Source organism: Oncorhynchus clarkii, chromosome 16 (genome assembly GCF_045791955.1).
Source record: "Oncorhynchus clarkii lewisi isolate Uvic-CL-2024 chromosome 16, UVic_Ocla_1.0, whole genome shotgun sequence".
Lineage (NCBI taxonomy): Eukaryota > Metazoa > Chordata > Actinopteri > Salmoniformes > Salmonidae > Oncorhynchus > Oncorhynchus clarkii.
This window is the reverse complement of record NC_092162.1, coordinates 62530655-62545452: the sequence shown is the minus strand read 5'-3', so window position 1 is coordinate 62545452 and position 14798 is coordinate 62530655. Positions and strand designations below refer to the sequence as shown.

Sequence of the window (14798 nt, the reverse complement as noted above, 5' to 3'; positions counted from 1 at the left end):
GGGAGGAACCATGCAGGACAGTAGACATTTCTTTTTCATTATTTAAATTCGAGCATGCGCAGTTGCAGAGAATTCGGACTTAGCCCAGTGCGCAACGACTCCATTCCACAGTATCCAGACTACTCTGTCAACCTCATCTTCTTACCTTGGGCATCTCTGACTTGTGCATTTGGCTTTACAAGACAATGAGCGGGGATCACGGTGAACGAGACTCGCAGGTAGTGTTATTATGCTGAACGAGATGTAGGTAGCTGGTTATTTGCATTATGTGACAGTTGGTTTGGTTTACTAGATAATGATACAATTACATTTAATGTGATAGCCTATCGATTGTATTCATGCAATGTTAACAAGTTGCATTAGTTGTCTTTCAAGTAGCAACTTTGTTATAAATAATACAAGTAATCGCTGGGCTTTGTGTAGAATTTCTCATTTTCCTGTATGAAACTATACATTCTCCTTTCTACCGGCATTCAGAAAATATAAACATTAATTTAATATATTTTTAAAATTTTGCAGGTCAATTCTGGGTCTCGAGCCAATGGTAAGTTGATTTTAACGTCAAAAAAAATATTGATCATGGTTTTGCTTGTGATCAAGTCCCAATCTTCATTCGTCTACTCCTGTTAGTTTTTAAAGGACAGAAATGGCGTCCCAGAGACTAAGTCCCTTCTCCTCCACTCTCTTGTGTCTATTGTTCAAAAAGAGGGCCTCTAAATTACCCTTTCGGTATATAATATTGCGATCTGAGGGGAAATTCTGGCAGCGCTTTACACCGTGTTTCTCAAATAGACCATTGTTTGTTTATGTTGTGGTGCAACAATGTATAATTTTTGAGCCGAAAGTAGTGAAATGGGGGTTTAGGACTTAGTCTCTGCGCCATTTTCTTTTTCTCTGTCTAGCAGCCAGTGCGCCGAGCACTGATAGAACAGTTGGCCGTGATATGGAGGCTAGAGCTGGGAGTTCATCGGCCTCTCCCACCCCATGGCTCCTGGTACAATCGCTGCAGACATTACTGCCACATTTCATCTGTCAAAGATAGTTGCTTTATTACAAATATGTTTTAAATGTTGTTATAGCTTGTTGCATTTGTTAGTCAACTTTGGGCATGGTTTTTAGAAATTATACTGGAATTCTGCCAGCACAATAATACTGTAATAACATGTATTTAAAAAGGGGGGAAGGGGGAATCAAGTGCACACACCTTTGACAACTCAACATTTCATTAGTTTTATAATTAAACAGTCATGGAAATGGGACAGAGATATAATAGTGGGAGCATATTATTGTTTCCTATGACAATAACCCCCTACCCGTTATTTAACTGCCATGACAGAGGGACGCCACAAGGTGACGTTCAAGCTCAAGACTGACAGTTATATGGGCCCACCCTGTGACAAAGCCACCACTAATTGGAAGTTTTTCCCACTTTTGTTCAGGGGGGATTTTAAAAAAAATGACACTCACCCAAAGGAGATGGCCCAAATTTAATTTATTGAGGAATCATAGACTGTCTCAAATTATAACCTGTTATCCTTAATCTAGTTCACTACTTCTCACCAGCGACACAGACTATTGTGCACCACTAGAGGAAAAGGGTATCCTATCATTTAAGACAGGGGTATTCAACCTGGGGTCTGCGAACCCCTAGGAGTTCGCCATGGTACTGCAGAGGGTCTGCGAAAATAATTGTTTTTAAAAAAAATGTTCATGAATATCGCTTGCAACAACAGAATAAATACATTTTGAATTACAAACCTACAGTAGAAAAGAGGAGAATATATTATTTCTTATGTCAACTTTTGTTTCTCTACTCCTAATATTGACCTAATTACACACACTGGAGTATCTGACATAGGCTTTGAAAAAGCACCCGCCTTGAAAAGTGCCACTGGCTGCTGGTAAACTTTCTTGACTTGTACACTTCCTCTTCCAATTATAATGTGGGAAGGTCAAAACAATTAAAAACTTTTAATTGTACATTTTCAATTTCTTCTTGCCATTAGAATTTACTTCATGATAAGACATATGATTGGGGTCCCTGGGTCGCCTGTTTGCCCTGGGTCGCCTGTTTACCTTTGACAGTGATGTAGTGGGAAAAAAATGGTGGGTAAAATGCTGATTGCAAGACTGGATTAACAGAAGTAACGCTCCCTATACTTTCAATACATTTTTCTGCAAGAGGTGTGTAAACGCTCACCCAAAATAGAAAAAAAGGTGTGTAAACAACGTTGTGTGCGTTTACCCTCCCCTACACCACTGACCTTAGGTCTAGGGTTACATGTGAGTTCAACGTGTGTCTCACAAGACCCAGCCATTTGTGATGTTACTATCAACAGAGAACATGCAGGCATGTGTGTGCGGGTGGTTCAGGTCTAGATGTTTGGGGTGCGTGTTGAGACAGGGCAGCAGCAGTATGGATCTCTCATGTTTTGGTCTAATAACAGAGATATGCAGCCTCCATTGTAGGAAAGTAGACCCACCTAGATGTCTGAACCTCCCTCCTATCCCCACTCTCCTGGACCCACTTTTTTTCTCTTTGACACTCCCCCTGGAATCTAATTTTGAGTTTAGACAGGTAGGGATAGATATGCAAGGGTGGTTTTGACTTTCAATTACCCAGTTCTGTTTCCGTACTTGATTTTACAAGTCATACTTCACATTAAATGGTACGATACCGTTTAAGCTTTTAATTGTGGTGTAATTACAAAGTAACTACACAGTAACTTAATAATCCAGCCAACTAATTTGAAAGAAAATCTGGCACTAAAGAGGCTGGGTTAGGGTCTGTTCGATGTTTAATATTGAACACCCTTGCGGTATGAGAAGTGATTCTATTTGTTGAACCTGCAGTTTGTATTCATTACTATGTGACGCTGAAGACATTAGCTTATCCATACACTGTGCCACCGAGGGCCACAAAATGCTCAGATTACACTGTGCTGTTACAGTTCCTATTGTCTGCGGGATCTCTACTAAACAAGTCAATCTCTAACTTTGTCCCAGACACTCACAAACACAAGGACAAGCACAAAGAACACAGGCGCAAAGAACACAAGAAAGACAAGGAGAGAGATAAAGCCAAGCACAGCAACAGGTATGTTTCCCCTCCTCTCTTTGTCTCTCTCTCTCTTTCTTTCCTTTTGCCAGTCATCTCCATCCCGCTGAGGGTTTCTCAGAAGTAGTTCCGTCTTGTTCTCCATCTCTCATTCCTTCTCATTTCCCTTTTCATTTGGTCTGAGGGAGAGTTCTGAGTAAACTGCCATTGCTGACCATAACTTTGTGTTGTACAAGACCATAAGACAACACCACATTACATCATTCAACAGGATTTCTTCATTTACTATGCTGCACCTATGCTGTCTCTGTGCTGTTGTACTGTGCCTTCAGAACAGTGGCGGTCGGGGCCATTTAAGATGGGGGAGGACATTTTTGTTTTATGAGCATGGCCTTATTACAGCATATTGGATGACTATCATTCATATTCCATTCACCCAGCTCAGTGTAACATCGATAAGTTTAGGCTACTACATGATACTCCAATTTTCCCTATACCCATCATGAGGTTGCTACAACCTAGCCTATGGATGAAAATGTACAACATAGGTGCACAGGTCCATTTATTTTTGAGTAATGAAGGTGACAGACATTGACACATTCAATACTGCCTTGCACACTCTTGCCAGTATCTAGCTGATCTAGGGTGTAATCATTAGTCCCAACAGTTCCAAACAAAAGTTTCTATTGTACAAATTCAGGTATGTTTATCCCCGTTTTGTTCCATTTGAGATACGTTTTTCAACAGAATCGGCAGAATGAATACGCCCCTGATCACACGCAAACACGGTTTACTTTCATAGCAGCCACATACAAACAGCATGATCCCTTTGATTGTTGTATAATTTCTTATCGCATCTATGCTCTCTTCCTCTCACCTTTTCCCTTCGGTTGTGGACTTCAGTGCCCTTCACATCACCAGTCTGTGACAAGGCAAAAAAAAAATCCCAAGCCAAACCTTCATGAATGCTAACCACTACACACAACCTACATAATAGTCACCATATTAGCTAATGACATAATCAACATAGCTACTAGAACTAACCCACTACAATCACGCAGTACAGTAGACAGCAAGCAGTTTAGCAGTTACACCGTCGGGCCCCAATGGCAATACATTTAAAAAATCAAAAGCTTACCTTGAATTGGAAGAGCTCCAGTGTTGGATAGTCATTGCCAGCTAGCTAACAAAGCATCCCTCTGTTTGAGCCAGGTGTTTGAGTAGACTAAACTAGCTAGAAGGGAAAGGGGGATACCTAGTCAGTTATAAAACTGAATGCATTCAACTGAAATCAGAGAGGTGGGTGCGGTGGCTGCCTTAATCAACATCCACGTCATCGGCACCCGGGGAACAGTGTGTTAACTGCCTTACTCAGGAGCAGAACGACAGATTTTTATCTTGTCAGCTCGGGGATTCGATCCAGCAACCTTTCAGTTACTGGCCCAACACCCCTACACGCAGGCTATTTTGAGATGTATTGGTTAGCTAAGTAAGTGAAAGTGGGGGATAAAATACAATGAAATATGGCTACTTTAGGTAGTTGCTTCTCCTTAATTTTTTAAAAATTGAATTAGTTCAAAACTGTTCAGCGATTGTCTTTCTCTCTCTTTGAGTCAACTACTCACCACATTTTATGCACTGCAGTGCTAGCTAGCTGTAGCTTATGCATTCAGTACTAGATTCATTCTCTGATCCTTTGATTCGGTGGAAAAGATGTCATTTTATGCTGCAAGTGCTCTGATAGGTTGGAGGACGTCCTCCGGAAGTTGTCATAATCAAATCAAATTTATTTATATAGCCCTTCTTACATCAGCTGACATCTCAAAGTGCTGTACAGAAACCCAGCCTAAAACCCCAAACAGCAAGCAATGAAGGTGTAGAAGCACGGGGGCTAAGAAAAACTCCCTAGAAAGGCCAAAACCTAGAAAGAAACCTAGAGAGGAACCAGGCTATGAGAGGTGGCCAGTCCTCTTCTGGCTGTGCCGGGTGGAGATTATAACAGAACATGGCCAAGATGTTCAAATGTTCATAAATGACCAGCATGGTCAAATAATAATAATAATAATTACTTTGTAAGTCTATGGAAGAGGGTCAGAACCACAAGCCTCATAGGTTTTGTATTGAAGTCAATGTACCCAGAGCAAAACGGAAACTAGCTGTCCTCTGGCTACACCATGGTGCTACCCTAGAGAGTGCTGTTGAAACTCTGGCTACACCATGGTGCTACCCTAGAGAGTGCTGTTGAAACTCTGGCTACACCATGGTGCTACCCTAGAGAGTGCTGTTGAAACTCTGGCTACACCGTGGTGCTACCCTAGAGAGTGCTGTTGAGTCTACTTTAGACCTTTGTCGTGTCTTTGGCATCATTAAACTGAAGATTCATCTTTATCAAATGACTCTGTAATTATTATTACGCGATTAGACTGATTAATCATGTAACTGTAATTAACTAGGAAGTTGGGGCATCAAGGAAAATATTCCGATTACAAAGTTATAATTTTCCAAATATAACTTTTCAGATATATTCATATCTGATCAATAGTCTTCTGATTAATGAATTCTTCTTTACCAGACATTAGTCTCATTCCAAATGTTGTAAATTGTTGGTTATCTGCACAAACCCAGTCTTCACTATGAGTCATCCATACATCAATTGTCTTAAATAATTTATTTATTAACTAACTAAACAATCACAGAAGTGCACACACAAACAAACAAAATAAATATGGTTACAAGAAATGATAGGAGAATGTGCCCTAGTGGGCTAAACCGGCATGGCGGCTTGTTAGACAAAAGGGGAGTGGGGGTCAGCGGAGAAGTCACTACAGAGTTGATAATTATAACAATTGAAATGCTAATCCTTTGCACATGAACACTCACTCATTCGGGAACAATTGCAATCAATATATATATTTACACTCAGTGTGTCATCTTGATCGCTGGTGAAAAGTTAGTTTCTGTTGGAGAGTGTCCGTCCTCTCTCTCTCTCTCTCTCTCTGTCTTGGTTAGAATGGATAGTTCAGAGTGACATTCATTCATGTCGTTATGGATAGATGTTTCAGGCGGTTGTCAGTCTTCATTTTCAATGATACCAAATTCCTAGCTGCAGACTAGTAATTAATATCAAAGACTTGTTCTTATTCTGTCAGTATCGATAGTCTAAGAGTTTAACCACGTGGGATGGTTAAAAGATTCAGCAGTCTGGTCTCAAACCTTGGCCCTTTCGTTATCGAGGTAAGCTGGTCTGCAACCTTTGTCCTCTCGTAATTGAGAACAACATGGTCTGTTGAGAAATTCTCAAGGTGTGGGTTTTATTCGGAATTGCAGAAAAGGGCCTGTCCCAGGATGCCCGACCATAATTGTGCTCATGGGCGGTCCTCTGATTCTCCAAAGGGAATTGGAGTTTCCTTCATTAAACAGTCCAAATTCACATTACACAATTTCACAAACAGTATCATCCACACTCATTCATTTTATACAACAATTAGATGTAAACCTCATATCTGAGGCTATTATATAAACAGCGTTATGGAAATTGTGTAATGTGAATTATGGTCGGGCATCCTGGGACAGGCCCTTTTTTGATATTGTCTCGCCATGAGTTTCACAAAATTGTACCAAACGGACCAGTTCGTAGCTGGATTCCTCACCAATCTTTTATTACCTTCTCCAGAACATAAATGTTATTCGGTTCTCCAGTTCTGTGAGGTGGAAGAAATTCCTTTGTTCTCTCTATGAAACTGTACTCTCTCTCTATACTGTGGCCATGAGGAGATAATCTCCTCCAGGAATGTACGACCTCTCTCTGACCACAGCAGCCTGGGTGTAGGAGACAGGGAGAGGGGGATGGGGCTTGCTGTACCCAAAGATGACACCTTCATTGCAAAACAGTGTGTTTTATTAAATTATTTGGTGACGTGAATGTATTTCGTATAGTTTTAAAAATAATAACTTTCTATTTTTCTTAAATTCACTGAGGGGGGGGGGGGGGGGGGGGTGTTTCTCCCCTTTCTCCTCTGAGGAGCCTCCACTGGTTCAGAAACTATTCACACCCCTTGACTTTTTCCACATTATGCTGAGTGACGGCCTGAATTTAAATTGATTATATTGAGATTGTGTGTCACTGAACAATCAGTACTCAAAGTACTAAATAATATAATTAATTTAATCCATGCTCGAAAGAATACTAAAAGTGAAAGTGCAAGGTGCTAAATAAAGTAAAAAGGAGCAGAGCATACGTTTCAGCCTTATGTCTTCATCAGTGCTGATGAGCAAAACGACAAAAGGAATACCTATGTGAGAATGCTGTTCATTAACTACAGCTTAGCGTTCAATACCATAGTGCCCACGAAGCTCATTACTAAGCTAAGGACGGACCCTGGGACTAAACACCTCCCTCTGCAACTGGATCGTGGACTTCCTGACGGGCCGCCCCCCCATGTGGTAAGAGTAGGCAACAACTGCCATGCTGATTCTCAACACGGGGGCTCCTCAGGGGTGGGTGCTTAGTCCCTTCCTGTACTCCTTGTTCACCCACGACTGCGTGGCCAAGCACGACTCCAACACCATCATTAAGTTTGCCGACAACACAACGCTAGTAGGCCTGATCACCGACAACGATGAGACAGCCTATAGGGAGGAGGTCAGAGACCTGGCAGTGTGGTATTGTATTTTTTCAAGCATGGATTAAATTAATTATATTCTTTTTGCATCTCTGCCTCCTTGGGTTATTCCTTTTCGTGGTTTTGAGTGTGAGTACTTTTTTAACTCTACAGATATATTCTCTCCCACGCACCTGCCTTCTTTCATTATAGCCTGAGCACAAACCCTCTTAATGGGTTTCTTCTGAGTCACTGATCTACACTTGTTATGGCAGTGAATGCCCCATCTCTACCCCACACATACATTTAACTGTAAGGTCCCTCAATCGAATAGTGAATTTCAAGCACAGGTTCAATCACAAAGACCAGGGAGGTTTTTCAATGCCTCGCAAAGAAGGGCACCGATTAGTAGATGTGTAAAAATAAAAAAGCAGATGCTGAATATCCCTTTGAGCATGGTGAAGTTATTCATTAAGCTTTGGGTGGTGTATCAATACACCCAGTCACTACATAGATAGAGGCGTCTTTCCTAACTCAGAGAGGAAGGACACTGCTCAGGGATTTCACCATGAGCCAATGGTGATTTTTAAACACAGAGTTTAATGGTTGTGATATGAGAAAACTGAGGATGGATCAACAACATTGTAGTTACTCCACAATACTAACCTAAATGAAAGAATGAAAAGAAGGAAGCTTCTACAGAATAAAAATATTCCAAAACATGCATCATGTTTGCAAGAAGGCACTTAATAAGTAATACTGCAAAATATACAGCAAAGAAATGTACTTTTTGCACTGAATACTAAGCGTTATGTTTGGGGCAAATCCAAAACAATACATCACTGAGTGCCAGTCTTCATATTTTCAAGCATGGTGGTGGCTGCGTCATGTAATGGGTATGCTTGTCATCGGAAAGGACTATGGAGTTTTTTGGGGGATATAAGCACAGTCAAAATCCTAGAGGAAAACCTGGTTCAGTCTGCTTTCCAACAGACTGGGAGACTAATTCATCTTTCAGCAGGACAATAACCTAAAACACCAGGCCAAATCTACACTGGAGTTGCTTACCAATATGACATTGAATGTTACTGACGTAGTTAGTTTTTACTTTAATTGTCATGAAAATCTATGGGAAGACTTGAAAATGGCAGTCTAACAATGATCAACAATCAACTTGACAGAGCTTGAAGAATTTTACAAAGAATAATGGGCAAATATTGTACAATCCATGTTGACAAAGCTCTTAGAGACTTACCCAAAAATACTTACAGCTGTAATTACCACCAAAGGTGCGTCTGCAAAGTATTGACTCAGGGGTGTGAATCCTAATATAAATTATACATTTCTGTATTTAATTTTCAATACATACACAGAAATGACTATCTCACTCTCCCTCTTTCCCTACCCATTCTTTATCTTTCTCCCTTTCTCTCTACCCTCTCTCTTTGTCTTTCTCCCTCTCTCTACCCCTCTCTCTCTCTCTCTCTCTCTCTCTCTCTCTGTCTCTTCCTCTCTCTACCCCCCGCTCTCTCTCTACCGCCCCTCTCTCTCTCTCTCTCTCTCTCTCTCTCTCTCTCCTCTCTCTCTCTCTCTCTCTCTCTCGCTCCCTCTCTCTACCCCCCCCCTCTCTCACTACCCCTCTCTCTTGCTCTGCTAACATCCATAGGCATGAGTACCCTCTCTGAAACAAAGTGTTCCCACTTGTACTTGTTATGAAAACATTTTTCAATTGGTATTTGGCACATGTGGGTCTTATGGTTTTGAGGTTATTTCTGGGCAGTAATGCTAGATAAAGAAAATCATGCTTTTAAGAGTTTTTGAGGATAACTGGGATTTGTGTATTTATTTGTGTCTATGTAAGTTCACTGAGAACACATTATAATTTATAGCAAATACCTTGGGAAATTTGTCAGAGAGAGCGTTTGAATGTTGTCTATGGCTAAGAATGGCTGTGGTTTCAGTCAGGAACACTGTGTGCAAGTGACACGTTTTATACGTCGTTCTTCCTTGTTCATGTCTCTGGTCTTTTGAATGGGCTTGAGGATTATATAATACAATTCATGAAAACGTGGTCAAATAAGATATGGTGCATTCAGAATGTATTCAGACCCCTTGACTTTTTCTATATTTTGTTACATTACAGCCTTATTCTTAAGTTGATGAAGTTGTTTTTTCCCCTCATCAATCTACACACAATACCCCATAATGACAAAGCAAATTTATACAAAAAATTAAAAATAATACATATTTACATAATTTCGAACCCTTTGCTATGAGACTCGAAATTAAGCTCAGGTGCATCCTGTTTCCATAGATAGTCCTTGAGATGTTTCTACAACTTGATTGGAGTCCACCTTTGGTAAATTCAATTGATTGGACACAGACCTGTCAATATAAATCAAATGTATTTATATAGCCCTTCATACATAATATAAGGTCCCACAGTTGACAGTGCAGGTCAGAGCAAAAACCAAGCCACGAGGTCCAAGGAATTGTCCTTAGAGGTCTAAGATAGGATTGTGTCGAGGCACAGATCTGGGGAAGGGTACCAAAACAATTCTGCAGCATTGAAGGTCCCCAAGAACACAGTGGCCTCCATCATGCTTAAATGGAAGAAGTTTGTTACCACCAAGACTCTTCCTAGAGCTGGATGCCCGGCCAAACTGAGCAATTGGGGGAGAAGGGCCTTGTTCATGGAGGTGACCAAGAACCCGATGGTCACACTCACTGAGCTCCAGAGTTCCTCTGTGGAGATAGGAGAACCTTCCAGAAGGACAACAATCTCTGCAGCACTCCACCAATCAGGCCTTTACGGTAGTGGCCAAAACGGAAGCCACTCCTCAGTAAAAGGCAAATGACAGCCCACTTGGTGTTTGCCAAAAGGCACCTAAAGAACTCTCAGACCATGAGAAACAAGATTCTCTGGTTTGATGAAACCAAGATTGAGCTCTTTGGCCTGAATGCTAAGCATCACATCTGGAGGAAACCTGGCACCATCCCTACGGTGAAGCATGGTGGTAATCTGGATCGAGGGAAAGATGATCGGAGCATAGGACAAAGAGATCCTTGATGAAAACCTGATCGAACATCTCTGGAGAGACCTGAAAATAAATGTGCAGTGATGCTCCCCATCCAACCTGACCGAGGTTGAGAGAATCTGCAGAGAAGAATGGGAGACATTCCCCAAATACAGGTGTGCCAAGCCTGTAGCGTCATACCCAAGAAGACTCGAGGCTGTAATCGCTGCCAAAGGTGCTTTAACAAAGTACTGAGTGAAGGGTCTGAATACTTATGTAAATGTGAAATTCACATTTTTTACTTTTAATACATTTGCAAATGTAAAAAACGTTTTTTTCTTTGTCATTATGGGGTATTGTGTGTAGATTGATGAGAGGAAAAAAACAATTTAATTCATTTTAGAATAACACGGAAGCCAAACCGGCTGCGCGCGTGCGACATCGTGCGCCATCGTGCGCTATCGTGCGCTATCGTGCGCCATCGTGCGCTATCGTGCATAAATGTATTTTGTCCCCCCGCGATCACGACACGCAGGTTAAAATATCAAAACAAACTCTGAACCAATGACATTCATTTGGGGACAGGTCGAAAAGCATTACACATTTATGGCAATTTAGCTAGCTAATGTGCACTTGCTAGCCAATTTATCCCATTTAGCTAACTTGCTGTTGCTAGCGAATTTGTCCTGGGATATAAACATTGAGTTGTTATTTTACCTGAAATGCACAAGGTCCTCTACTCCGACAATTAATCCACACATAAAACGGCCAACCGAATCGTTTCTAGTCATCTCTCCTCCTTTCAGGCTTTTTCATCTTTGAACTTATATGGTGATTGGCATCTAAACTTTCATAGTATTACTACACCGACCGGCAACACAGTTCGTCTTTCAATCACCCACGTGGGTATAACCAATGAGGAGATGGCACGTGGGTACCTGCTTCTATAAACCAATGAGGAGATGGCACGTGGGTACCTGCTTCTATAAACCAATGAAGAGATGGCACGTGGGTACCTGCTTCTATAAACCAATGAGGAGATGGGAGAGACAGGACTTCCAGTGTGATCTGCGTCAGAAATAGAAAGGAGTTCTAGTTTAGCCCTTGGTATCGCAGATGCTTGTTGGCGCGTGCGAGAGCAGTGTGGGTGCAATAATTGAATAACATGGATTTCTAAAAAACAATTGCGACGTGTCTGGTCTGGTCAGCATGTAAGGCTGTATCATTAAGTTTTTTTGCCATTGAAGACCATTCAAAAAGCCTACATAAGTTCAAAACCTACAAGACTACTTGCCGCGTCAATTGCATAGTCTATTCAGTGAAACAGAAAGCTGTAGACAAAACAATCTAAGTCTTTATTAAGTTGACTTTTCCTTTTTCTGCCTTCTGTGTTCTGTGTTCATCTGTGTTCATCCAGGTTGTGTGTTGTAGTCTGTATTCAATATTGGAGCTCTCTGTGGCCTGAATAATTTGTGTTTGTGTAGCTTTCCTGTGTCTGACCCCTGTCCATTGACCCCTAACCCCTGACCTCTCATGTGTTGTCCATCTCTCAGTGAACACAGGGAGCACTCTGAGAAGAAGCACAGAGACAAGGAGAAGGAGAGGGTGAAGCACAGCGACGGGAGTGTCGACAGGCACAGGGAGAAACAGAAGGAGAAAGACAAAGAGAAGAGAAGAGAGGAAAAGGTTTGTTTTCTCCGTATAGACCAGGGGTACTCAACTCTGACCCTATGAGGTCTGGAGCCTGCTGCTTTTCTGTTCTACCTGATAATTCATTACGCCCACCTGGTGTCCCAGGTCTAAATATGTTTGTGATTAGAGGGGAACAATGAAAACATGCAGTGGAACTGGCTTTGAGGTCCGTAGTTGAGTTTGAGGGGTATAGAGGGTCTATCAGAAAAGGTACATCTCAGATGTTACAGTGACTCTACTAGTAGACTACAATTCCCAGCCAGTTTGTCTGTTTCTCGTAGGTCAAAACCTCCCATGTTGAAGGCAAGCCCAAGAAGGAGAAAGAAAACGGTCATGCGAGGTAAATGGGAATATAGAATTGACTGTTCTATTTTATTTTTCATTGTAACTACAAGCAGTGGTGTAAACAACTATGGGTGTAGAAGGCAGATACTGTACATTTTAAGAATATTTTAAGAATATCTATGGATTGCACCTTTAACACTGTAATGTGTCCTACAGGGAGATGTGGAACAGCCCCAGCCCTCCTGCCATTAAGAGTGAACCAGAGGAGGACAACGGCTTGTACCCCTCTCCCAAACACAACAAGACTCTGAAGAGAGAGAGAGATGAGGAGGAGTGAGTATCCACAGCGTTCTAAGGCTTCTTATTAAGCAGTATGCCAAGGTTTGTTAGCCATGCCTGTTGAGCCAATCAGGAAGACAAACAGATTAGAAACGAATACAAAAACACTAACATTTATGTGTGCATACACACACATAAGTAGTACGTACGCCTCATATAAATAGTTAATTCATGCATTTTTTTAAATGAAAGTGATCAAATTAAACCTAGGTACATTTTTTTTCATGTTTCATCTGATGGTTGTATTTGGTTCAGATTTGAATACAAGCCCAAAAAGATCAAGACAGAGAATGGCAAGAAGGCAAAGAAGAGAAAACAGGAATATGAAGATGAGGAGGAGGAAGAGGTGAGTTGAGGTTCTCAGCTGACGTTGGTTACTCTTTCCTCACCCTTGTTCACACTCGTTTTTGTCTCGTTCAGGACATAAAACCCAAGAAGAAGACAAAAGACAAGAAAGCAGGAGCGGATGGCAAGAAAGCCAAGAAGGAAACAGAGGAGAAGTGGAAATGGTGAGATGTTTGGGAGGATTGGTTGATTCCTACAGATACAATCCCTAAATGGTGAGATGTTTGGGAGGATTGGTTGATTCCTACAGATACAATCACTAAATGGTGAGATGTTTGGGAGGATTGGTTGATTCCTACAGATACAATCACTAAATGGTGAGATGTTTGGGAGGATTGGTTGATTCCTACAGATACAATCCCTAAATGGTGAGATGTTTGGGAGGATTGGTTGATTCCTACAGATACAATCCCTAAATGGTGAGATGTTTGGGAGGATTGGTTGATTCCTACAGATACAATCCCTAAATGGTGAGATGTTTGGGAGGATTGGTTGATTCCTACAGATACAATCCCTAAATGGTGAGATGTTTGGGAGGATTGGTTGATTCCTACAGATACAATCCCTAAATGGTGAGATGTTTGGGAGGATTGGTTGATTCCTACAGATACAATCCCTAAATGGTGAGATGTTTGGGAGGATTGGTTGATTCCTACAGATACAATCCCTAAATGGTGAGATGTTTGGGAGGATTGGTTGATTCCTACAGATACAATCACTAAATGGTGAGATGTTTGGGAGGATTGGTTGATTCCTACAGATACAATCCCTAAATGGTGAGATGTTTGGGAGGATTGGTTGATTCCTACAGATACAATCACTAAATGGTGAGATGTTTGGGAGGATTGGTTGATTCCTACAGATACAATCACTAAATGGTGAGATGTTTGGGAGGATTGGTTGATTCCTACAGATACAATCACTAAATGGTGAGATGTTTGGGAGGATTGGTTGATTCCTACAGATACAATCACTAAATGGTTGTGGGTACTCTAAAAAAACAAAAATCTACAGTCCTTCTACTCTTTACTTGTTATTTTTCTCATACACATTTTATCATCCATCCATTTTAGGTGGGAGGAGGAGAGATCTACTGATGGCTCCAAATGGAAGTTTCTGGAACACAAGGGACCTGTTCTTGCTCCTCCATATGAACCCCTACCTGGCCATGTCAGGTTTTTCTACGATGGTGAGTGAGTCCATATAGATTCACACTTTATGTTTAGGTGGTTAGATTATATTTTTGATATGATGATATCACCAAGTCTCTCTGAAAGACAAGTCATATTTTATGTGCTCAATCTGTCTATGCCCCCCCCAGGTAAGCTCCTGAGACTAAGTGCCCCAGCAGAGGAGGTGGCTACGTTCTTTGCTAAGATGCTGGACCATGAGTACACAACCAAGGAAATGTTTAGGAAGAACTTCTACAAGGACTGGAGAAAGGTAGGTTCATGGCTGCTC

General features: G+C 41.4%; 1 protein-coding gene across 1 annotated transcript in view; it reads left to right on the top strand.

Moving 5' to 3' along the window:
* Window positions 1-113: 113 nt before the first annotated feature.
* Window positions 114-14798, top strand: part of LOC139367364 (phospholipase C, gamma 1) — a 21803-nt gene continuing 7118 nt past the window's right edge. The window contains exons 1-10 of the mRNA XM_071105564.1: window positions 114-218; window positions 520-544; window positions 3007-3097; window positions 12230-12362; window positions 12650-12708; window positions 12870-12986; window positions 13248-13338; window positions 13413-13501; window positions 14411-14526; window positions 14659-14784. Coding sequence (XP_070961665.1) covers window positions 186-218; window positions 520-544; window positions 3007-3097; window positions 12230-12362; window positions 12650-12708; window positions 12870-12986; window positions 13248-13338; window positions 13413-13501; window positions 14411-14526; window positions 14659-14784 — 880 coding nt within the window. The 5' untranslated portion in view covers window positions 114-185. The remainder of the gene's footprint in view (window positions 219-519; window positions 545-3006; window positions 3098-12229; window positions 12363-12649; window positions 12709-12869; window positions 12987-13247; window positions 13339-13412; window positions 13502-14410; window positions 14527-14658; window positions 14785-14798) is intronic.